Source organism: Vanellus vanellus (assembly GCF_965231255.1).
Source record: "Vanellus vanellus genome assembly, chromosome: 1".
Taxonomy (NCBI): Eukaryota; Metazoa; Chordata; class Aves; order Charadriiformes; family Charadriidae; genus Vanellus; species Vanellus vanellus.
Genome location: NC_138905.1, coordinates 130,760,224 through 130,787,425, shown reverse-complemented (window position 1 = coordinate 130,787,425; position 27,202 = coordinate 130,760,224). Strand labels below are relative to the sequence as shown.

Here is a 27,202-nt window from a genome sequence, read left to right as displayed (position 1 = left end):
CAAAAAAAGTATAAATCAGCTACAAGAGATTTTTATATACCTACTTTTAAAAAGAGAAGTGAGGTATATATTAATGCTGTAAATATGAAGATAAGTTTTCTGTTTTTCCAGAGAAATATCGTTAATCCATATTCCTTGTGTTCTTTCACATGAACATGAAGAATGAGGCAGTTAATTTTCAGCTGTGTGTGAAAATTTCATTCACACAGGCTGCTGTGGAGAGTTTTCCAATGTCCTGTCTTATTTATTTGTCAAATTATATTTCAATTATTGCTTCTAAGAGTGAATTAATATTATATGCTATGTTGTTTCGAATTAGAGGAGAAGATTAATAACCAATTTTATGAAGTAGAAAGATGCTTTTGTCATGTCTTTGTATATGCAAAGATTTTGGAAAACCCTGAAGCAATTAAAACAACCGACAAAGATAATTAATCTTACTAAAGCAAACATTCTCAAGCTTTCTACTCCTCATGTTCTACTATATTTAAGCTTCTCAAAGCTATTCTTGGTATAGATTTTTGTCTGAAGTTTGACAAGTTGATCTCTGTCCATTGATGGCTATTTTGGATTACAGTACAAACTTCTGCCTTTTTTCTTTAAAAAAAAAAAAAAAGAAAAAAAAAGCCAATTGGAAATCAGATTTTCACATGCATGCTTTTATCATTTCTGTCCTTTTATCATTTGTACTCAATAAGGAACCACTTCACAGGTATTTGAGTAGACAAGATCTCAGCCTTATATTAGTCAGTGGAAGTCCTGTATTTGCAGGTCCATTCACCATTCATGATTCTTGTCAACAGCTAATATTTTCTTCTCTGCTACTTGATTGACTGGTAGTGATCAAATGCATCCTCTGTGATATTCTCATAATCACAGTGATTGATCAAAAGAAAAATACCTAGATATGCATCTTTGCCTTTCCAGATATGAAAAAATGCTCAAAAGCTAAGACCTTGAAAATATTTAGAGAATTTTACCTGTGCATCCTGGTAGTCTGTAGATCTTGGGACACTGTTGATTTCATAGGTGTTTTGTCATAAGCTTCAGAAGAGTCTTTGTTTTGCTAGATATGAACAGTTACTTTAGCAGGACAGTCCCACACTTTTCCACTCTGTCTTTCCTTCAGGTGTTTTTTAGTTGCATTTTTTTTCCTTTGTGTAGAGATCCACGTGAATAAGGTGGGCCATGCTTCTAGACTAGATGCCTAAAAAGCAAGATACAATCCTTTCTTTTTTTCTACTTTGACCATCTTCTCTTCAATTAAGAAAAAACCATGAAATGTATATGAGTGTTTTCCAGCCTACATCTCAAAGAAAAAAGATGTAGTGTTGAAGTGGATGTCAATTCAAGCAGAGAAAAGGAACAAAGAAAGGAAAAGAAATATTTTTCTTCAAAATGTCAGGAGGTTCTTAATAATGTTATTGTTGGTAATTATACTGATGTTAAAGCATGGCTCACTTTAATTCCTAATTGCATAATATGAAGAATGAAGCTTTTTAATAGCAACAAGTACTGCAATTCCTTGAGCTGATGAATGCATGATAGTCATAAACCAGTTTCAGTTGCTAATAATTATTTCAAGTTTTAAGTTTGTTTTGTAGAAATAGTTAATTGCAATCTTAAGTTTTTTGAAAAGCAATCTACCTAATGAATTTCGTTGTCAAAGTAAAATGTCGCAGAGGCCCATCTATTACGAATTGCTGTAATTCCATTTAATTCAAGGAATATACAGCTATATATAGTAGTGAGGATCTCAGAAGACTGTAAATAAACATTGATCTTATTTTAGAATCTACTAACTTTGATCATGAATTAAGCAGAGTCTTCAGGGTGTTGCTGTGACTTCTGGGTCACTGTCTGGAGAAGGAAGAGATTTTGTAATGTGACTCTATTTGTGTTTGTTTAATCTACATTTTCATGCTTTTCTTCAAGATCCCCTCTTTACTCAACTATACTTTTATTTTCTTTATTTTTCCATACTTGGTGCTCTTCTGCAAACTTATCTGTGTTCTTTCATTCTCTATGTAGAGCTTTTCCACTCTTCACTTTGTCACACTCTGTGACAGGGTCTGAATATGACAGATATCCTATGTAAATGTACATCTATGACAGCTGCAGATCAACTAACACTAAGGTGAAATAAGTACTGATGGACTGGTGAGGTGGATGTCATTTCAAGTAGAGAAAAGGGTAAAAAGCAGAAATGCTCTGTTCTTATTTAAACAGACTGATGTTAGTCGGTGCTCTATGTGCTTTCACTGTACAACCAAGAGGTTAAATAATAACAGATAAGAAAAGGTGGACTATTGATTCAAGGGAACTGTGGGAAGCTGGGCATTAGAGCAACTGCTCCTGCGATATAGAAGTCAGTGAGAATTTAAGCCATTTATAGACTTTTCTGTCCTATCATCACAGGATTCAGTCACGCATCCATTGCTACTCGGCCCTCAAATTTTAAGGATGATGAATGGCTACAAAAGTAAAAGACCGATGATGGAATCAATTTATTTAGTAGATATGGTTGCTATATTGTTGTTACTTTAACGCTTATAGACCGGTAGTTTACAAATGACAGGTTAGGGTGAAGATGATCTCATGGGTCCATGTCAAACACCGGGGCAGCCTCTGTTGTACTATATGAAATAATTTTTGTTAATCAGTGGTAGCAGCTGGATTAATATCTCCCCAGTCCTAATAAGCAACTTAGTCTTGTGAACAAGAAATAGTAAAAACATAGAGTTCTAGTAAGCCGTCTAAAATGTATTCATAACCTGTGTGGTGTTCATTGCCTGAATTTTACTTAAGTAGCTGTTGCAGATTGGAGTTTTTAGACTGGTACTGCTTTGAAGTGTAGCTGCCTAGTGATAAAGGTCCCCAGTTTGGACCACACTAGAGACCAAAAAGAGAAAAACTGTTTGTAGCATTTGCTCTTAATAATGAATATAACATTGGGTTTCCATTGGGTTATGAAATTTCCTTGAACTCATGGCATAGGTTTTGTCTGTTTGATCTGGTGCCTCCAGTAAGAGACATATGGAAAATTTTCTTAGTTCTAACACATTAATATTTTTTACCCTCTGCAGTATATGCATACTTGCCGGAGGGCTCTGCTGCCTGCTACTTTTTCTGCTAGCTGAGGGGCTCCACATCTACTGTACCCATCATGCTCCAGCTGTAATCAGCAAACTCACCTTCTCTTTCTTCTTCTTCATTTGCACCTGGGGACTGTTTAATTTTCTTTCTCTTTTTCTGTTCTGCGAGCCCATTAGCTTGTTTTCCTTTGTTCATACTGTTTGTGTCGCTCTGCCTTTTATATCATTCTTTTTGAGTTTTGTTTCATCCCAACAGCCTTGGTCTCTGACACAGAGTACGACATGAGTCAGATTGACAGTGCAGTTAGAGTTGCAATAAGAAAGTCTGTGTCACTGGGGTCATCTGGAGCTTTAGGTTCTTTTGATGATACTTTGGGCTGTTGAGAGAAAGTTCTGTCAGGGAACTCAGCTGACAAAGTATCCACCCAAAATGTTTCAGTACCTTATATCTGAAAGTTTGGAACATAATTACCTTAAAATCCAGTCAATTTGTGCTTCTGTCTGCAGGATGCTTATATCCATATGACTCAAATCATGGACACACACAACTTTGAGTCGTTAAATACCAACATCCTCTTCAAACAATGGATTTAAACATTCTGAGATATTTCCAAATACCTCTCATCTTATGGAGCAGGAAGCCTAAGCTGCATCTTGTAAAGGATCTTCTGTTGCGTTGGAAACTTGGATGTGTCTCAGAAGGAATTCTAACTCTGGCAATTCACATTACCACTGTTGCAGAACAGAGCTCTTAGTAGACCAAAACATAAATCAGAATTTTTGGCCAATTTCTTCTGAATACCAAAGGAGAAAAAAACTCCGCATATATGACAATTGTCAATTTTACTTAGCTTGCTTCTTCAGAGAATGGGATGACAGTTAACTGGCTTTTTATGGTTCTTTTCTTCCTCCCAGCTCCTTCTAGAAGTTTTTAAATCATGACATTCAGTAACATGAACACAACATAATGCTCAAACACATGGAAAGGAATAAAAGAGGATATTTAAATGTGCACATGAAATACCCTATGTATTGCTCCCTGTCATCCAATAACAGAATCCTCTCATCCAGTTAGTGTATCCTTGACCCTCAGAGCTTGATGGACTGTTTAGACCTTCTCCCTATTTCCAAGCAATAGATCTTTCAAGACCAGAAAAAGACATTTTTACCAATTTGGAAAAACTGACTTAGGTGACTTTTTATGATGTTTTAAAGCCACATAATAAATAAATATTCCAAGTAGCACCTTAATGGAGGAATTAGGTAATGTACAGTAATGAAACTGTGTTCTTTAAAATAATGGATTATTTCAAATTACATGTACAGGTAAGAATGGTGATCGGCTCTTAAACAGCTTAAAAACAGCAAGAGTGACCCATGTTTAGTGGATGCATTCTTTGCTTTGCATAAAGTTGAAACAACTTTATTTGCTCTATACAGCCAGATTCTTGAACGGGGTAACAAATTATACTTATGGCTTCATTATAAGGGAGTAATTTTGTGTTTGTTTTCCTTACAAGTCCACAAATTAGCTAGATAGCTAAGGGTCATTTTGTTCCAAAATTTACATTTCTAAGAATATTCTCTAATTTGATAGTTACTTATATAGCTTCCTTTTCAGGTTTACATTTTCTCAAGAAAATTGGAGTATAGACTTCTTCGAATGACGTTCCTCTTATTCTTTGTCCTTAAGCATTTCTGTCCCCTCTTCTTGCGCAGTAAAAGCAATCAGATATGAAGAAATCTAAAGAGAATGACAAAATGTAGCCATCTTTCAGATTCTGTCATGTGCAATACACACAATACTGTAGTAGATCAGCAATCAGCTCATAGAGTCTGAGAATGGAGATAAGAAAATGAATGTTTCCTCAGCGCTCTCTGCAGGATCCTCTTTCAGCAGATCAGGGGTCAAATGCATTTACAAAACAGTAGGAGAGAAATCTTGCATTGTCACAGTGCATTCCTGGGGAGTACTCAACTTTACACACTCATTTGCTGCCCACCTGGAAACTCAAATGGAGAAAAAACCAAATCATTTCAAGTAATTTTGTCTTTGAGCCTAATTAAAGTGCATAGTGAAATGCGCGAAGGAAGACAACGTTCCCTAGTCTCTGGCTGCCTGACATATCAACATCCAGCAGCAGAGGAAGTAACAAGTTTCAGGAGAGGGCCCAAACTAATGAAGGCTGTAGGTAATGCAGAAGCAACATTTTGGCCTGGGAGTATGGGGATTGAAGGCTAAGGTAAACAAGTCGCCGGTCTGTTAGAATAAAGCATCCTTTATACTACAATTGGGAGGGTCACAAGACTCATTTTAATTAAAGGCCGCAAAAAGATTACCACCTCCACTTTAAAGCATACTCAGATCTGATGAATAGGTGGCTCTTGGTGTGCTTCCAATTTGGCATCTGCCTGTGGTACTACAACGTGATCTGTTCACCCCTGAGAGCTGTCGTAATGGTATCTGTCAGCAGCTTGGTTGTCTAGTTTCTCTGGTAAATACATGGAGCTTCTATTGTGTATTTACTTTTGGTAAAATTGTTCTCAAATATACAGTAAGGACAGTAATGTTAGAAGGAGCTTGACAAAAGGGAGAGATAAGCCTTTAGTCATAGAGTAAGGCCAACAAATGCATTCTAAATGTTGTAATTAGTGTCTGAGAAAGAAGAAAAATTATCATGAACAGCTATAAAATACACACAAAATACAATGTCTGACTTTCTATCTTTTGTTTGGGATGAAAATAATGACTTAAAAACAATGTCATGTGCATTGGCATTTATTATTTTTTTCATATTAGACTTTTATTTCTATTTTTATTGCATTGCAGAAACTCAACTTACTGTATGAAAGTGTCCATTTCGCTGACGGTGGGTGAAAATGACACTGGACTCTGCTACAATTCAAAGATGAAATATTTTGAAAAAGCTGAACTTAGCAAAAGCAAGGAAATCTCATGCCCTGAAATTGAGGATTTTTTGTTTCCATTTAGGGAGCCTGAAATTCTGTGGTATAAGGTAAGGAATGCAAAAGATTTTCACCTTCAACAAGATATTATGCAATGTTCTTATGATTTCCATGATCTAAATATTATATGAAGCTTAGATTGTTTTAAAATTTGTTAAAAACAGACAACAGAATCAAGGATAGAAAAGAATGAACTAAGTGAGAGAGAAATTCAAATGCTTCCTTTGGTAAACTTTAGAGCTGGTATTTTCTTACTATCCATTTATGGATGTCACAACGAATTGACAGCTTTCTGCTAACAAGAGGGCTAAAAAAGAAGTGTTAGCAGTCTGGGCTGGTTTGATATGCTAAAGTAAAGCCATGTGAGCTGCTTATACAGAAAGTGCTTGTGCTATACCAGGCTAAAGAGTGTATTTCTAAAAACTCATGTAAAATCTATTTGGAAAAATAGAAATAGAATAGCTATGCATGCTACTGTCTGAATGAATGGCTTAATTTCGCAGCATAAAATTCAGCAGAGACTTCCAAAACTTTGGTCTTTATATATTAGCTTTTACTTGCAAATATCTTTTTTTTTGTCTGTTTTTACCAGTAACTTTATTTCAATACTGTGTACTGATTTCTAGATCATTACTTAAGGGCCAAGTTCTTGCAAGTGGTACTGCCTGTGCGCAGTGCACTACAGCTTCCGCAAACAGCAGCTTGAGGTCTGGGTTTCTTACCATCTGCAGGAAATACTCAATACTTCAGTACTGTAATGCACACAATTTAAAGTCCTCAAACAGTTCAGTAAATGTGAAATTTAGATTCTATGTATTTTGTCCACATAGATGTCTACAGATGTCTGTGTATATAGGAAGTGCTAGTTTAAGGGTGCGCTGGTATGCATTCTAATTATTTTTTAAAAGTCTGACAATTTACCTGATGACATAAATGGTTTTAAATATGGTACACAAGACTATGCTATCTAATAAGTAAAACCTTGTGGCCTAGAAGGACTCTGTCTAGATTAACTGACAGCATGTCTGAGATAGGAGGTATGTAACCAATTATTTGCTTACACTCATCTTGGATTTTTTTGTTTGCAATAAAATAAATACCTGAAGTTTTACCAAATTTAAAACTATGGCCGGCTTCTTAAACAAGAGTTCAAAAGATTGTCTTTTTAAGAGTCATTGACAGCATTTGTGTGAATGAATTTCAACAACCTCTTTAACATTTTAAAAAAGCCCATGCTGTATAAAAAATGATTATGCTAAGACCATCAAGTAAAATATTTTGTGACAGTCAATGAAAAGACATTTTTCCTATGAAAAGCACCAATCCCTTTTTCTGTCTGCTTGTAAATATGTTGGTTTGCAATGCAAGAAAAAAAATAATTAGAAAGCCTAGAAACAATAAAAATATTCAAAGCGATTTCAAACAGTACCTAGGTTAATTAGATGAAAATAAATTATTCATTTTAGGGACCTAAGAAGCATTCATGCAAAAATGTGTATTCTCTATTTTAGCATCAAAAGTAATGTTTTGATAGTAATAATTGAAAAATTAACTTATTTTTTGTAGAGGCAAACCTCATCTTTTACTAAGATTTCAGAGAGCTTTGATTCTAAGATGCTTTTAGAAAGAGATATATAACTTATCCTTATTTCTCCTCATTCTTATCTCTTTTTGTTTCTCTACATTTTTTAATTATAGTTTTTCAAAAATTAGATTTAAAAAAAAATCTCCCCTGCAACCTGTAGCTACTGGTAATATAACGGTCATGGATCACAGACATAAGAGTAATGGCATATAATGAAATAGGAGCTCCTCGGCAAACTAATGTCAAAAGAAAACCACCAAAGGAATCAACTTCTTTTTCTTGTCAGAGGGCGAGTATTAAGTCAGCTGATAAAATTCTATAGTCTTTTTCTTTTTAATCAGCTCTTAACTTGATGGGATTTTTAGATATCTAGCATGTGCAAAGTTTGTAACTAGCTTGGGCTCTTGCCTAGCCGCTTTGGCTTTGAGCAGCATTGTCAACAGTGGTCCAATTTAAGTGTAAGAACCCTGTCACTGAAGTGTTATATTATCTTTAAACAGGAATGCAAGTCAAAGACGTGGAGATCAAGTATTGTGTTTAAAAAGGACACTCTTGTCATTCGGGAAGTTAGAGAGGATGACATTGGAAATTACACTTGTGAGTTAAAATATGGATTCTTTGTTGTCAGAAGAACAACGGAGTTAACAGTTACAGGTAATTACAGGCTCTTGCTATTGCTTATATTTAGAAAAAAAACCCAACATTTAATATTGTGATTTCAGTTGTTCATATTTGAGTCATTATGCTTCATAAACTACTTTTGCGCAAAACTTTGCTGTGTGCCTAAGTATCAATGGTTGATACATTAAAACTGTCCTGAATACTTCGCAGTAGTATGTGTAACATTTTTAACAAATCTGAGGCTTGGTCTGTTGCAAAAGCTTGTGGGTAGGTCTTGTTTTTGAATGGAAAATGTGGTCAAGGAACAGGTAACTTCAGCAAGTGCTACCTCTAACAGAAAACAAGATCATTAAGTCTATCATATTTCTTCAAGTGGACATAAGAATAGCTGTAGCTATAGCTCAGTAGCAGTCGCTGTAATTGCCTTTGGACATGAGGACGGCTGTAGCTAGAACCCAGTAACGGTAGGTCTCGGCCCGTGAGACAGGTGGGTGACAGGTATGGGAGGGGTAGTGTTTGAGCAGTGCAGGACTGAGGGACGGTAGCATTCCTCCTCTGGTATTCTCTCCCAGCTTTCTGTAGTTAATAGTTCAAGAACTTCCTGATCTCAACCGTCGTGTGCCACGGTTACCAATTAACGCATTTTCCATTAGTCTGATTATTTTTTTAATCCATTTATTGTTGGCTTCAGAACCATTTTGAAGTATCAAGTTCCACAGAGCAGTTGTGTAACATAAATAAACTATAATTTAGCAAACAGCAATTGAAGAAGATGCATTTAATATTTTCTGCATGTAAAACTACCATATCAATATGTAAAATCCATCACAGATGAAAACAAAATATATACTATAATCATAATGTCCATAGCGGCAGAACGGTATGAAGAATGGTCCATTAGATTTTCAATTCCTCACCGGACCTCTAACCTCTGTTTTACCAACATGTAAGACAGACAGCTGAACATATACCTAAGGTAGCAAATGATCCTCTAGAATCACGGTCTATGTAATGCAGTGGAGTTCCACTGTATATTCCCTTGTCCTGGTTTGAACGACACAGGACTAATTTTTCCTCTAAATCTTGGGAAAAATGAACTTTTAGAAGACCCTAGTGTCTGAATTTGTGAAAATACATTCTTTGTAGCCAGCTATGGTGTGTGACCCCTGAGCCCTTCCCTTCCTCCCAAAGCCGCCGCGCTCACAGTGTCCAACATTTGCTGTCACTGCTGGGAGTGCGCAGCTTCCTACTGGTATAATTGGCTGAGTATAATTGTTGTATACTTTATATTGGTATTTGGATCAATACTGATTCTTTAGTATTACTAATGTTAATTATTTAGTCCTTTCCTGTTAAATTTTAGTCTTATCCTATTAAATCTATTTATATTTCAACCCTCATGTTTCCTTGTTTTTCCCTGATTCCTCTTCCTGGGGGGGGAGGGGTCATCGGGTGATAGAATAATTGTCTAAAGGACAATAAATTGTTGTGGGTTTATCAAACCATAACATCCCTAAAAGAAGGCAGAAACAGGATTTTCCTGCCAAACTGGAGTTAAACTAGATTCATATGGTTGACAAAGATTCTTGCAGATATATAAGTTCTCACACCTTCAAAATACCGAATAAACCAAGAAACAAATAGAGAAGGAGTTTTGTGGGCTTTTCCTGTTCCTTTTTAGTATCTAATATATAAATGTATTGCACATTAACAATTAGTAACAACATTATGTTGTTCATTAGGCTTAATTGCAACAGTTTCCTTTTATGGTGAAAAGTTTGCTTTCTATTTTGATGTATCCCATTTACCCTCCACATTATCAGAAATTATAGTGAATTATGGCTTGTAACTTTCTTCTAGTAGATTAGTCTGGAAATCATATTGTTTATGTTGTTTAGAGAGAATTCAAGTAGTCAATCATATTTATTTAAGCTCAATATCCAGGATCTCTTAATTTTATTTTTTTTTTTTTTTGTAGCAAATTGATTTATTTGGTCTGTACAGGCAGGCAATTACTGTCTAGTGTTTAACCTCGCAGTAAACATCCATATTCTCTATTTGATTGACTCTCATATGAAGAAAGCAGAGGCAGAGTCTTCAAAAATTTGATTTATACCAGAAGGAGGTTGTCAATTATCCTTTGCAATATTTGATGTATGGATTCGATGAGCACATATTCCCTCAATCCTCGGGTGATCCCTTTTGTCTTTATGGTTGGTGCTCCACCACTCAGCAGTATTTCAAACAGCCTCAGACTGACAGAAAGGAGAAAGAAAAAAGCATTGGAACCAGATGCATGTTACTATTTGTAGTAATAGTTTAAAAAATGTAATTCATCACTTGTGCTGTAGGTAGGAGTTCAATATTTAATGTTTAACTAGACAGAGACAGAAAGAGACTTGGCTGATTTTGATGTGCTAAAAATGAATGAATGCATACAGAGGGAATTATTCAGTTTCCACCTCTGCAAACCCCGGCAGATGTAAGGACAACCTCCAAATTAGTAAACTGCTTGGGTAGTACTGTAGGTTTTCATATAATCTTTGTAGTATTATGTGACTAAATAGAACAAACAGATTTACTCATGGTACTACTAATTTTATACTACATCTGTATTGATATCTTGATAAGACTTTTAATCGAAGCTTTATAGGAAAAGATTCATGCTTTAGGTGCCTGTCTTATGCTTTCTCTGTTAGCTGAAAACCAGTTTGAGTTATATAGAATAATATAGAATATTCTCTATAGAATATATATAATAAATGGGGAATGAAAGGGTCTGTTTGTTTTGAAAAAGGAATTAAAGTTTAATTCAGGAACTGAAAAAGAAATGTTTCAAATGGGAAATTAAAGTAGAAAATTAAATTGATAGTTGACTGCTTTACTGTATTAATGAAAACATAATTAATTGAAAAAAAGGAATTAATGTGTCTTTCTGACATAGTCTCTAGCATGTCTCCAGGCAGTATCAATAAATGATGATGTTTGTGTGAAACATTGCTAAAAAAAAATTCCATCAATAAATCCCAGCTCCACAAGGACTGAAAAAATTATTTCTACGACATTTGAAATTTCACTGCCAAACATACTTTTGAGTTAGAATAAAAGAAATTCACAAATATGAGTAAGAATTACCAAGTTGCCTCAGAATTTTCAGAACATATGGGAAGTTGTAATGTGTTTATTAACTTGTGTTGTCTTCATCAAAATGGGATTTATGCAAAATAACTCTCTGTATTCGTTAGCATTACCTTGTGTGGTAACAGTGGGTCTATCACCAGCATATTCCCATCACTAGAAAACACAGTCACTTATTTTTTTTCCATTTTCTGTGTGCTATGTTTCCATGTATGTGTTTAAGTAAGATTAGACTTTGGACTTTCTACATTTCTCTCCTGGAATATACTACCTTTTCTCTAGAAACAGGCCCACTTCTGCTGCAAGAAATCCATGACCCAGAAGTTATATATGTATACATTTGTAGGGTACCATAGAAGAGCCGCCTTTGTGCATTATTACCATTGCCTAGTAAGAAATCAAATGGTAAATTATTTTGCTAAGAAATCATAGGTATCTGGTTGTTGACATAACAGGGTTCGGTGTGTTAAGCAGAGAGCAGAACTGGATTAAAGCAGCATTCTTGTCCTTCCTTCTACCTAGTAGAGGCAAGGAGAAAAAGACAGAATATCCACAGAGTGGAGTTTTACACAATCATAATGATACTCTCCAGTTACCTGAAATTTTCTTCTTCTTTAGGTCTCGAAAACTCAGATTGGAATAAACGAGATAAAAATGATGATTTTGAAAGTAGTTTTATCTCAGCGGATAGTCTACCTCTGAACAATCTTTACTCTAATCTTTCCTTCAGATAGGAAACTAAGTTTGAGCCCAGACAGTCATTTGTACAAACACCTCAAAGGTATTTATTGTAAACAGTCTTTTTTGCAAACGATAATTTAGGTGTTCTATAAATGAAATAAAAAGAAAAAGCTATTAAGATCTCCTGAGAATGATCCTTTGCTGAATTTGTGGGGTAAGAGAGATGCTAAAACTTTTTCTCACAGGCTTCTGGTGCTACTTTATGCAAATAATACATCTGTTCTTCGTTTCAAATACACACAAGTTTGAATCTCCAATTCCAAGGTCACGGGCACCATTGATCTACCTATATTAAAATGGCTGACCTAATACCGAGGTGCCATATGCACATAAATACATATGAGGAATGCATCCTGTAAGTATGTTGAAAGTACATTGACATTGAGAGTAACCTGAAGTTCCTTGGGATTTCTAAGACAGAATTGGGTTGCTCGCTTAATAAAAAAGGAAGAATAACATACATCTTATTGGAGAAGAAAAGATAGGGTATCTTCAGACAATATGGGAAAGGACAGAAGCCGGGTTTTTGACCTTATAAACAGTCCTAAAAAGCTCTCTTTCTACTATTACACATAGCAATTAGAGTAGAAGGTAGAACATCTTCACAAGAGTTTGTTGGAAGAATAGGGCCGTATGTATATACACCTGCAATGCCGTAAATTAAGTAGCAGCTCCTGTATTACTTGAGGCAGGCAGGGTGAGCCAGCTACGACACTGGTGGGACGAGGCAGCAGTCTGCCTTCCTCACCTCTCCTGCTCTCCGGGCCACTGCGGAAGATCGCTAACTTCAGGATCCCCTTTATTTTTCCACACAATGCACTTTGGCAGCCCTGCTGTCTCTTATAGGGAAACCGTTGCTGCTATTACAGGCTATTCAACTATGGATATAATTACAGAAGAACATTATTTTCAATATTGATTTTGTGTATACTCGTTATGATAACCTCAGTGTTTTACATCTTACATACCTATGAGCCTCACAGTGAAATATGGAATGATTCGTATTCTGATTTAGAATTAAAGTTGAAAAAAAAATAAAAAAGAGAAAGAAATTCAAACATTTTGAAAAAGGCCAAACTCACTTTATAGGTCGTATCCATCTCATCTAAGTGCAGGTATTGAAAATCCCTAAGCCATGGAAAAAGATTATTTTCCCTCCTTTTAAAGAATGAGAAAAAAAATTGCCCTTTCTTAGTTTAAATTATAAGCACTGAATGCCTCCTTAGGTATACCTTTAAAGTAATAACCATATTTACTGCCCACATTTTTGGTTTTATGAGAAATGTCTTGTTAATGGCAGCAACATTGTACTAACATTTGTAAATAGTACAAAAAATCTTCAAATGTTATGTTCCTATTCCTTACCAAGAATAAGTATATACTTTACATCTTTTCCAGAGTATGATTTCTTCTTATAATATGGATGGATCTTTCAGGTTTTTATTAGGATAATTCTTTTTGCTTTGATTTTAATGTTGTTTGGAAGATTTGTATCTCACACTGAAAATGTATTATCATCTAAGTGATTTGAATCAATTTCCTTATTGTTCTGAGATCTGACTTAGAAATTTTCTGCTTTGCAAAATACAGACTATGCACTGATTATTGTAGCTTGGAACTAATGAAAATATTCACATAAACAGCATAATTGGTAGTTCTTTGTTTGTGTTTATGTAATTACATGTTCTAAAAAGTCCTGCCATGTACAAAGACATTTGCAGATATTTATACCTTCAGACTGGTCAGATTAGCAGGGGTTTTTTTATATGTGGAATTTTAATTAAGGCATACCTGCTCTCTTTGACGTACTTAATTAGGTGTATGTTCAGACTTGGGAAAGAATCCTATTTTATCAGCATACTGTTAATTTAGTCATAGTGAACAAATGGGTCAAAAATATTTTCCAGCAGTGATTTCTTTTAATTAAATGTTAGGTTTAATAATAAAAATATTTTACTTGCAGTACCAAGACACGCGCAAGCACAAACTTTTTCTGCTTTTGCAGAATTTCATTCAGGCCAAATGAAGTCCAGCTTGGGTCTGAGAGAGAGCCACTGCAATATCAAATAGTTCTCCATGATGAACATCATAAAGCGAACAGAGGCATTACTTATTCAATTCCTCTAGGACTTTTTTAGTTTTAAATATTAAAATCTCTTTTCCATTCTGTTAAAAGTAAGAAGCCCTTATGCCTCGCAGATGGAATCAGAGCAAATCAGTAGGTTCTTACTCCTGAAGCCTGTCTTCAGAGATACCCCTTATTGTCTTGATTCATTGATTAGTCCCCGTAAAAACAACTCCCACTGGAATGAGCACAATTTTAGATTTAGAGATTTGAGCATGTTCACAATCAAGCTATAGCGATAATAAATCTAAGGTAAATTGATACAAGTCCTTTTATTATTTAAATTTAGCCTGCTTCATTTAAAGTATTTCTGCAATAATCTTGAAAGTTCCAGTTTACTCTTTTCTGTCTGCCACCCATGACTTTTTTCATCTTTAGATTTTTTAAACAAAAAAAGGATTGTAATTTGTCTGTTTCATGGTTATACGGTAGTTGACTCTGTTAGTGTAGCTTAAAGGTTGGGATTTGTTGAATAAGCTTTGTCTCTTTTGATTTCTGACAATGTTAATCTTCATTAGCATAGTAGAAGATGTTAAATTACTATATGTACGTATGTATTTTTTTGTGCTGAAATGTCCACTGTGAAAATAAAGAGGATGAAGAAATAATTATAATTAAATTGTATACCTAGCCTCACAGCTCACTACATTTGAACGTTATATACATAGCTAGTCACCATATTTTGTGAAGAAAAAAAAGGGGCAGGTGGACGACTTTAAAGGTTTCAGCCTGCTTTAAGTGGTCTGTATTCTGACTGTGTTAGACAAAATGTGCACCCTTTTCCCCCCAGAACGTTGGCTTTGATTCTTTCCAGTTTCGCTGCTATTTCTCACTCAGTACATTGGAATGCAGAAAGGTGCTGCAATAAGCATGTACCTCTTTATTTTTAGCAGGTGCTAAGCGAGAAAAGTGTTCAAGAACAAAGAGAGTTGTTTTCCAAGCATTCAGAGGTTGAGAACAGATTCTGCTTGGTTTCTGCAGTTAATGACAGGGATGAACCATTTTGAATGCACCCAGCCCCTCCTTGCTTCAGCTGATCCTAATAATTATCAGAGCTGATGCTCATTCCTTTTGTTCATCATGAATTTAATTCAACTCCAGAACATATTCAGATCGAAATTCTATTTACCATTATTCTGTGCAAAGACTAATAAAATATAAAGCAAACAATAGACTCATTATGAAAGCAGCATATTCAAAATACCAACCTAGCATTTTTATAACACATAAAATCCTGTAGGTTTAGCAAATTCATGGCCGAAGAGTGGGTTGGAAGTTTTTTTTTTAATTAGAAATGAGTGATCTTCTTTTATAGTGCAATCATTTTTGTATGGCTGAAAACAAGGGTCTAAATTAATCTCCTGTGTGCATTTGAGCAATAATAATCAGAATGTTATGTAGAGATTTGATTAAAACATTCTCTATAAATGTTCATTTAACATATTCATTGTAAATGGGTTTAGTGGGTTATTCAAAACCAGCCTTATGTGAAGACAGCAATGAGCAAAGCTTTATGTATTTTAATTCAAAGTAAGCGCAAATGATGTCCTGTACTTTATGTTATAGGTTGAAATTATGAATTAGAAAACCAACTTCAGCAACTTAGCAAAAGAACAGATGCAAAAGTTAAAGGGAGAAAGACTCCCAGCTCTATTTTGAACCTTGCTGCTGGTGACCTTCTGACATTTCTGTCTTTGTGATGTGCTTAATCAGGGTGTCCACAAAGGCCCACTTTAATAATTGGACATTATTCCCATTCGCGGTCACTGGAGAGAGAGAAGCTCCTCTAGACAGTAATTCAAAGAAGTAGACAGAGTTGGGTGGTCAGAACTTATTTCAGAAGATGGGCTCTGTGGGCTTTAGGAGTAGAGCTTCCTCTGCCTAAAATTAGATCTGATGAATAAGTTGTTCCTTTTGGGTCATACATTTACATGCTTGTCATTCTGGACAAAGTTCTAATTCATGCATAATATACCTTCTATAACATTCTTTCCTTCTTGGTTGCTATCTTTTTCTGTTATTTATCAAAAAATCCTCCAGGACACGGCCACTAACATGACTTTTCTCATTTAACTAATGCTTTTTATACAAGTACACCTTATTGTGCTCTTCCCTTTCTATAACTTAGGTCTTCCTCTCTACCTGATAGTGTATCTTCAGAAGAGAAGTGATCAGTCTCTTGTGGCTTTTTGTGTAGATAATGTAAAAATAGAACATTGGTTATAAAACCCTAAGACAGATTAGAAAGTTTTGGGTTTAGTATGTTAAAGTATATTTCAGTATTTACAAGCTTATTTTAATCATCATTTTTCACTGTGTGTCATACCCATTGATGCCTCTGGTTATCTCATATAAGGTTAACAAATGGAAAAAATATGTATGACTTGTGATAGTTACTTGGGCAGATGCTACAAAACAATGTCACTGATGGTGCAGTCATGACTTCTGTTGGAGTCCCTATACTCCCTGTTGACAAAATGGTATTGGCAAAAGTTAAGGGCTTGTTTTAACATGTGGCAGTCAGTAGAAGAAATCTTCTTATTCCCTGATGGAAATGAAGAATTCCTCTTAAATTAAGTATTATGTCACAAGTGCAGTGTGTTGCTGCGTATACTGTTGCTAAAATTATGACATTTTTGCTTATTTCTATCCATAGTGTTCTTATTATAAACTTGATGACTTTTTAAACTTCTATTAGACTGTTGGTTTGTTTTATTTCCTGTAGCTTTTTTTTTTTCAGTTGCGGCTTTGTGTGTAAGGTTAAAAACTTAAAAAAAAAAAAAAGAAAAAAATAACTCCAACCAAATATGTTTTTTTACAGCAGTTGAGAAAAATTTAGGGACATGCCATTTCCTGGTGCGATGGAGGGTTGTTTGTGTGAGTCAGTCTCCCTTTCTTCATGATTCACATCAGAATACTGAAATATAAACATTTTGAGTGGATGTTGTTACCATGGTGCTGCTTCTCATTGTTTCAGTTTAGTCTGGTAAAGTTGTTAAGATGAGCTCCATTCTACAGAGAGAAGGAAACTGTAGACAAAAATGTTTATCGCAAAACTGTAAGTGGTAGCGACTACTAAAGACATAAAAGACTTATAAACCCTTAGTTCAGTAAGATGTTACAAAAATTAAATAAATCTGTTCCTAAGGCACCCAAGATGCTTGTTAAGCAACCTTTTAAAATGTAGTTAAATGACATTCAATGTTAACGTTTCGCATTATTGCTATGGAATCAGAAGACTTCATTTTACTTTTACGTTCCTCTAGAGTATGTTAAATCCAACAGTATTGTCCTAATTGAGCATTTATCATTTGCCTCTTCCAAGATGATATTTTAATAAGCTAGAGTATAAAATGTACAAGTATGATAGCATATGGACCTTGTGTTGCCTCCATCCTTAAAAGCAATGTGTACACATCCTTAAAAACAGTGTGTACACAATTGCACTAGCTGAATATTTAGCTTTAAAATGGAGGGCAATTTTCCATTGTTTTCAATATCTTTCAGTTGGCTTAGTCAAATTCTAAACTCAGAGCTACTAAGTGAAACAAATTGGTTGTACACGTTCAGTGAGAAATTCCACATAATACCTGTATCTGAAATCATTGTAATTGTTATTACAGGCAGAACAACTTTGTTTAAAGAAGTCATCTCACTTTTACTGCAGGCTTACCTGCTTGTGTACAGCGTTAAAAGAATAGTAGCCTCAAAATCATATAGAAAGTATCTCAGATATATTCCACTATATCAAAAGTACACTTATCTTAAAGAGTATTCATGTCTTGAGATGACCTTAGAAATATCGTCCCCTTCACCATCCCCAAAAAAAGAAGTGATCAGGCTTTTTTTCATGTTACTGCCTCACAGTATTAATTAACCATCTAAAATATTATAGTAAATAAACTATGGAAAAACAGTGTATATCAATTGTAAGTTTTACTTACAAGTGTGAATCAAGAGTGGAATCTTGGTTTCTTTGAGAGGAGTTTGCCCATTGACTTAGCAAATATTTCATCTTTTGACTTTTTTGTTAAGAAAGATCAGAACTCAAATTCATTTAAAAAGGTAAAATCAGATTTAAAAAAAAATCCAACTCTGCAAATCACCTTATTTTTTTATTGGTTATTCTGTTATGCAAAGTCTTTCAATTAATTAATCAATTAATTTTTAAAAAGAAATTTAAAAATACCTTCATCATGTTTTATTAACAGGAAAAAAGGCACGATAGCTGCATAGTGACCATCCAAAACACAATGATCAGTAGATGAAATCTTTTTTACCATAGCAAAAGGGGAAAACTTGCCCTTCTATTTCTACATGACCCTAAAATCCAGGTTTTAATTTTGTATTTGGTTGAAACTATAGTCCTTCCTAGTTTACTCACTTAGTGAATAGTTTGATCCTATTCTTAGGGGAATCAGTATGGATAAAATACCTGCTGGCTTACTAGAAAAAGTACATGGCTAAAATAAATCAGTCAAGAGAACAAAATTTCTATTCTAGGGTACTTTATCTGAAAAGTTTAAAAATGAAAGCTATGTGAAAAGGAGTAGGAATGAATAAACCAAAAATTATACCATAATTTAACTTCTGATGTTTTACTTATCTATGTGAGAGCTTAATATAGGAAAACAATTTCAGCAACTTTTTTTTTTTTTTCTGTGGGAAGTCGATAACTCACGGTAATTGTTTGAATATGAGAAAGAAATTGGAACTAGCAATGACATTTTCCATTTCTTTAATACAGTTTTTCTTTTCACTTTGGAGTATTATATTCATATCCAGAACTGCATTAATTTAAAAATGTGAGATATAACTTCATAGCAACAATTTTGAGGAATGATATAAATCAGTGGATTTCCTCCATATTTCTTAAGGAAAGTGGGGAGGGAGGAACTAGAATAGAAAGATGCCTGTGAGTTTTCTCCCTTTTTTAAATCATTCTGTCTCTCCTTGCTGCATCCTTCCCTTGTTAAACAAGATGATGATATTTCTCCAGACACGGGATATGACAGGAAACATTCTCAGTCCTTAATAAGCCCTTTATGGAGTCAACAGTCCCACAGCATAATTCTACTCAAGTTGTGTGAGGTTTATTTGTGGTGAGTATATGATCTGTTGTGTGTTTTTTTCTCTAGAGCTAAGATTCCTCTCACCTAACTTGAATACTTACACCCATCTGCATATGAGCTTGTTGCTCTTCACAGCAATTTCGTGGCATGACTTGTCTCCTCCTAATGCCAATATATGAAACGTCAGATGAATTGTGTGAGACAAAGTCCCACTTCCACCTCTTGACTATCAAAGGAATTTTAGGTGACAAACTCAAATGTAGATTTATAGTATAGGCATCTAAATTATATGAATCCTACTTTAAGGTTCCATGGTTTTTATGTTTGTAATATTTGGAATTGGTAAGCTGGCTCTACATAATATTTTGTTGTTATAAAACAAGTCCAAAAAATTAATGACAGCTTTTTGAAGCAGACAAGAACAAATTTGTAGTAGAAATGTAATTTGTTTTTTTAGACTGACATGTACAGCTGAAAAAAATAAGCAAGCTTTTGGGTGTACAGGGCTGTCTTCAGATCTCAGGGGCTTAATACACCAGCTGGTCTAATAAAATATATTGCTTTTACCTTGTTTTGTCTAAGCCATCCTGTCTACAACAACATTACTATTATTGTTTTTCATGGTATTTAAGTTTTCTCAGGACTGAATCACAGCATGCATTTCTTTAAGCTAGCTGCATTGTGAAAAATAAGTATAGGGGTTTTATTAAAATATTACTGTTTTGATTCATCTTGGCAGCTAGAATAAACTGTGCTTCACATGTAACCCTTTTCCATTCTGTGCTTTCTTTGAAAGTGATGATTGTGGTTACAAGACAACTGAAAGGTTTCCTTTTATTTTTCACTATTCTGAACACAGCTCAAACTAAACATAAAGAAAATTAAGTCCTCTCTGAAAGCAAAGGTTTTGATTTGAGAGCAGCAATAAACAGAATAAATGTTTTATTAGTAAGAGGTGGGTTACAATGTTTCAGTCCAGAGATGGTAAATTTATTTTAAACTACTACTTCTGTTCACTACTTACATGTGTCTTCTACCAGGGCACTTCTAATGTTGCTGTCAACTGGCGTTAATGCCCAGGTGGGTGAAGACCCTGAGGAGAGATGTGGGTTTTATTTTCTTGCCATGTAGCTCTGCCAGGGAACCTTGTCTCTTCCACGCAAGCACAGCACGGGAAACAAGTGTCACTTGCAGTGAACCCTTCCTGCTTCCTCCGCAGCTTTGTGCCTGGCGCTAGAGCCCAAGCACCAGCTGCCTTAGAGCATCCCATGCCGGACCCGTCCTAACATACCTGCCCCCCTGAATCTGACACAATTTGTGGTTTCAATGACCAAAACAGGTCTCTCCCACTCTGCCAAGCCTGCCCTTTGAAAGCACGGACCAGCGATGCACTTTGGGTCTTGGTGTCGCTTCCAAGATGTGCTTTTGGTTTCAATGACCAAAACAGGCCTCTCCCACTCTGCCAAGCCTGCCCTTTGAAAGCATGGACCAGCGATGCACTTTGGGTCTTGGTGTCGCTTCCAAGATGTGCTTTTGGTTTCAATGACCAAAACAGGTCTCTCCCACTCTGCCAAGCCTGCCCTTTGAAAGCACGGACCAGCGATGCACTTTGGGTCTTGGTGTCGCTTCCAAGATGTGCTTTTGGTTTCAATGACCAAAACAGGCCTCTCCCACTCTGCCAAGCCTGCCCTTTGAAAGCACGGACCAGCGATGCACTTTGGGTCTTGGTGTCGCTTCCAAGATGTGCTTTTGGTTTCAATGACCAAAACAGGCCTCTCCCACTCTGCCAAGCCTGCCCTTTGAAAGCACGGACCAGCGATGCACTTTGGGTCTTGGTGTCTCTTCCAAGATGTGCTTTGGTGGCAGCAGCAGCGGGGACCTCCCTACAAACGCTGCTGTGGTTGTTCCTGCCCTCCTGCAAACCACTCCTCCACGCATCCTCCCCTGTGCGAAACTCAGCGGTCAAGCCGAGGCTCGGTGGGAAGGCAGCGCAAAAATAACCCGCTGCCGATGGAGGCCACGGGGCCCACTGCTTCTGCGGCACCGAAGGGAGCACCCACACACCCCCATCCGAGAAGCAGAGCAACCACAGCCTCTGGCTACGCAGTCGCCCCTCCCTGCAGTGGTAGAACGTTGCTGAAATCGCGTTTTGATTTTTCAGGTGTTTTGTTCCTTCAAAACAATTCCATTAGTTTTTCGGAATTTTTGAGCTAGCATTCGGAATTCAAAAAGTCACTCATGAATAACTTGGCAAAGGGCAAAAAATGCATTGTGATAAGCTAATTTAAATAGAAATAGGTTCATTCCTTTGTGTGGGTTGCATATGCTTTTTAAAAAAAAAAATCTAGATTTTTATAAGCAAATTCAGTTTTCTGAGGAGCTACTCCGACACCTTCAGGAAAAAAGAAAAATGAGGCTAGGTGAACTGTTTGTCATTTTTGTACAGCTAGAAATATCTAGACTTTTTGGTCACGTTTGAGGAATGACAGTTTCTTAGGATGAATGAGAGGGCAGGAACAGAGATTAAGGAAGAAAAGACACTTGCAAAATATGGATAATGTGACATTTACTGGAAATTATGTGATCGTAACAGGAAAAGCATTTATTTCTCCCTACTCCTGTGCACAAATAAAAAGTTGTACACTTAATAGGAAGTAGTCTTAAGCAGCTGTTGTTCTGACAAAGGCAGGCTCAAAAGACTGAAGGAGAAAAATATTTGAAAGAGCTATTCTGGCTTCTGAAAACTCAAGGGCATTTCAAAATACTTTGCAAGTGCTCTGTAATGCCTTATACTAATATATTATAAATGCTAGTTGGCAGATTACATCTCATATTTTCAAAAGCTAAATTCTGTACTGTTCTGCTCTAGGTGTCTTCTTGTCTATGTGCTTCATGAACATCCTTGTGACCTGTCATAGTAGATTTGATATGCACATAAAGTTGAGGGAACACTGATTTACAAACTCCACTCAGAAAGATATGCAGATATATATGCCTGCTATGCGGTAGACAGAAAACGTAAAGCACTGAAAATGTCTTACTTTATGCTGTAGTTTATGTAAGTTGGAAGAAAATATTATCTTCAAATACAAGTTCAAGGTCCTGTTATTAATTAATAGTTCCATAAGAAACATAATAATTTCTTTTAGTTGTCAGTGTTACTTGTTTGTTTGTTTGTTTGTTTTTTCTGACCTGTCTTTTTAACAGCAATTTGAAAAATGTTACTTAATTCAGCAAAGACAAAACAAACCCAAACAATATAAATGACACTTTTAGGCCTTACAGGCCAAATTAAAAGACTTTCATGACTTGAAAATTTTCTTTTCATTTTTGAATGTATAGCAAAGTAACACTTCTAAAAAAAACATGCCAGATGACCTAGTTTCCTTATTAAACTGAGTGCTTCATAGTATCAAAGGACAGAAAACTTGCATTAACTTGATTAAAAATACCATACTGAGTCAATAGAAAAATGATGAATATACTCTTGGGATTTTAAAAGGATTTTGTGAGCAGAAAGAAGACTTTTTTAATAAATAAATTGTTACAGAATGAATAGCTACATGTGTAGAAGGTCCTTATAGTTCCTACTCATGTACATTATAGAAGAGTAAATGAAATGAGTAAAGTACAAAATGCAATTCTGACTCAAGAACTGAATTGGAGGGGGTCTCAATTCTTGTTTGTTTATGGCAGTTGATGACATCAAGTTAAATTAACTGAAATACTGTTAAATTTTTGGATTGTTTCTTCCCTACAAATAGCAAAAGTATATTTATTTTGTTAGAGGCCTTTCAGCATTATCGGCATGTTAGGGTAGAAAAAAGTGGCTTTCTGCAATTTAAGGCATTAAAAGAGAAACCAGGCCAGTGCTGGAATAGGTCTGTCACTGAATCGAAATACTGAGGTGCCAATACTGCTTTGGCACTATATGCATTTTCTTGCTTTACGGTAGTCTGTCCAGGATTTTGAAAAAAATAAAAATAAAAATCCGTACTGCAGTGGTGAGCTGTTGTGTTCAAAGATTTGAAAGAGGCTGAAAAGTGCATTCATCTACAACTAAGAGACATTTAATGATTTTTTATTTATTCAAATATAAAGCATAGTCATATGAATCTCAAAATCAATTTTACCAGTTGTAATTTTAATCAAAAATATTTAAGTTTTTATCATTAAACACATACACACCCCCATTCATTAAATCTGAATGGAGCTCACTGATTACCAGTCAAGAGTAAACATTCCCAGTTCAAACAAATCCTCTTTTCTGTCTCCAAAGACTTTGCCAACATTTTTATCTGAGAGAAGAGGAGAGGACATGAGAGGAGAGGACAATAAGTTGCTTGTGTGTTTGTCTGGTTTTGTGGGGAGAAAAAAGCCCACCATATTTTTAAAAGTATTTAACTGGATTTAAGCCTTACCAAATTTTGAGTAACACATCTTTGAAAAAAGATATAAGACTTTCTGCCCTGGAAGGAAAAGGCACTTTTAACAGGAGAAAGATAATTTAAAAATCTTGTTTACAAGATATTATTAGAAAGCTCTTCTATGAGATAAGAGATAAGAGGTGGATTTTCATGCCTATAGTGATGCACAAAGTCTTCTTCCTGAATAAGATGACAGTTTGGCTGGAGGCAGGGGAAAGTGTTGCTGTGAATTCAAAGCAAGACAGTAGTACAAGAGTGGATAAACAGTATTTGTTTGAGACAAACATATCTTTCCTTCTACCATGGAACAAGAGCTCAGGAAGAGTTTAACAATACACCCTGAAAGATTCAGTGGGTATGGGAGAAAGTGAGTATGAGAAGATGGAAGGCACAAGAAGCTTCCACTAGTAGAGATGAGGAAAACACACATAGAGAAGACAGTGATTTTTTTTGTAAAGGAGGCCTACTGTAAATGTGTTTATGGTTTTCCCTACTGTGGGAATCTGTACCGTTTTTCACCAGACAGTATTGATGCTGAAGACCGTGGTGAGCTAGTTAGAAGGTGGGAATACATTTAAGTGAATACAGTTGTATCTGCCATTATGAATGGCTGCTGTAATCACAGCTTCTAAAACCCATTGTAGATTTCAACAGTCCATGGTACAATGGAACTCTTTAGAAGTACAATAGTTGTCGACATTCCATTAAGGAAAAAAATACAAGTGGGATGAATATGCTTAGATTTCTTTTTACTCTGTACAACTGATTTATAGAAGAAAGAGCAGAGCGAAAAACAAGAGGGCAAACTGCTGTGAAAAGTAATTAAAGATATGAATACTTGGGAAGGGTAAAATACTGCTACATCTACACTGAAGACTATTTGGCATTCTTAAAAACTATTAAATGGGTTTCAATTTTTAAGGTTGTATATTGAGATATTGCTATGATTATCACAGATATCACACTGAGTTTTGACTCTAATTTCCATTTAAAAAAAAAAAAAAGAGGTTATGTAAGGCTTTTAATTTATTGTGTATGTACCAACAGGCTCTATAACAAGTATTTTGCAAGATTTTCTCAGTTGGATTATGGGTAGTTAGATTCTGGGAGAAGTTCAAAGGTGATGAATATTTAGTTAAGTTTTTATGTTATATATTTCTGCATTCAGCTGGTGAAGAATGTACCCTACCTGAATCTCACTGAAATAATGCTTTCATGTAAGTTTACTGCCCAAGGTTTGGATAGATTGATCCAATGAAAACATCAGATAAAAGCAGAGCTAAGATCATTTACTTATTTAATAAATAATGATTTTTCCCCCCAAAGGGTGGGAATTTAGAATTTATATGAAACCCACTGAAGAGTTTTGCCTTTACCTGTCAGCTTTGCCTTTACCTGTCATCATGAAATATTTCCACTGCATTATGCAGCCTTTTCCTGTTTAAAAAGCTTTATAATCGTTGTCCTCATTCTGAATAACATAACAAGTAAGAGGCTTCAAATTGCCTTTGAAACTATTATTATGTAATGTACTGCATGTTTTTGGTTTACTTGCTTAGTTGCTTTTAATTTAGAAATGGCATTATAGCGAAACAAACACCACTGTCAAATAGATGAACCTATTTTTCTCCCTCCCTAAGGTTATGTTGGCTACCTGCACAGACATTTGAAAAATACCAGTGCATCTTATGCACAAATGTTGAATAATATTGAAATGTAAATGCCTAAAGAATATCAGAACGGGTTTGTAAAAGATGAAGTTAATGTTTAATATGGCTTTATTATACAAATAACCTGTCACAGCCCATAAGCCCTCCTCCATCCTCCCCCTGCTGCACTGAAAAAAAGCCCAACATTTTAGCCAGGCAAAATGATTTTTATTTTGTCTGGTAGAAGCAAGGTGGGATTTTTGCATCCACATATGACATTATTTTAAAATAACCTTGACTGGCCTTTGGAACTTGATTCCACATGTCTGGTACTCCACTTATACACTGTTATAGGGGTTAGATTGCAAACTGCAAAACTTGTAAATGTGAGTCTAAAGTAGCTTGACAACTAGACAAGCACCTAGACTTTTTCTAATCTTTTTTTCATATGTTATCTGTAAGAACGTGAACACTTACATTATAAATCAGGCTTTTAAACATTTCTTGCTAATGCCTTGTTTTCTTTCTAGGAGATTTATTTCTGCCTAACACAGCATGATAAATTAGCTAAAATAATTTAGATTTATTTTTTTTTTTTCAGAATCATGAGTCAAGTCTTAATGGTCAATGAAACATGAATGCAGAATAAATGAAAAAAAAAATATAATCAAGAACTTAAACTGTGTGGAAGTGAGGAAATTTTGGAGGAGGTCATATGTTATAGAAGGCAGATATTGCAGCAAATGAGGCTCAAAAAATCTTAGTAATACTACTGGTGATTAATTATTAGGATGTGCTGCTTGAAAGATCACACTGTTCACAAAGTCTTTCTTCAGAGAGACATAATTCTGTTATTCGCATGGTGGTTCCCTGAAATGATGACTTTAGTGACACTGCTAGAGTCAGTGAAGCGTCACCCCTGTCTGGCAGCCATTCTTGAAAACCAGGTTTTTGTTACCAACAAAACAAATAAATAACATGTTCTAAGCAGCTGCTGTAATACTGCATTACAAGTGCAGTAAGAGGCAGGAGCCTACTGGATGTGTCTAGACAGGTCCAGGTCTGGAGATCTTTTGAAAAGTTTTCTTTAGTATCACTGCTGATGAATTCAAACACTCAGACCTCAGAACCTCTCTTAATGTCTCAGTCATCTGTGGCAGATTTATGAGGAGAGCAAAAGACACTAAATTTCTGTTTATAAATGAACAGGCTTGTCTCATTGTGGTTCATGTCTGACTAATGTCTATGTCACAGAAAATGCCATTACAGTCAGCGATAATTGGCACCCTCGTTGGTAATCTCAGGAAAGAAGATGAGACTTGAATAGTTTTGGAGGCCGCACTACCAGCCTCACTATTAGGCGGAGTCCCAACAGTACATTAGCCAAGGAGGGGTGGAGAAACCTCTTCTGCTCTGGTTTGTAGACAAATGAAAGAATTTGGTTCACAATATTGTGATCCTTCACTACTTAGGACAAATAACAATTTAAAATTGGGCTATGTTCCGTTTCTAAACTTTTTTCAATAGTTTGCCCGTGGCTGTTACAGATATGGAAAAATAACTCTTGAATGTCAAATCAAGATGTTTATTAAAGCGTTCCCTAGGTTCAAATTCTTTTTTTCACAGAGAAAGGGAGAAAATAGTTATGGTATTGCCTTCTGTCACTACAAGACCCCTTCAGCCCAGCTGTACTGTGCAGCCACATAGTTCAGCAGCTGAGTGTAGGTATTTGTGCACTGACTCTTGACAACAGACTAAAGAGATGATCAGTCTTTGCTATTT

The 27,202-nt window shown here is 35.5% G+C and overlaps 1 protein-coding gene across 1 annotated transcript in view; it reads left to right on the top strand.

Annotated features, from left to right (window-relative positions):
* Window positions 1-27,202, top strand: part of IL1RAPL1 (interleukin 1 receptor accessory protein like 1) — a gene marked incomplete at both ends in the record, with an annotated part of 677,390 nt that overhangs the window by 388,499 nt on the left and 261,689 nt on the right. Inside the window, 2 exons of the mRNA XM_082498507.1 lie at window positions 5,926-6,112; window positions 8,148-8,301. Of these exons, the coding sequence (XP_082354633.1) occupies window positions 5,926-6,112; window positions 8,148-8,301 (341 nt within the window). The remainder of the gene's footprint in view (window positions 1-5,925; window positions 6,113-8,147; window positions 8,302-27,202) is intronic.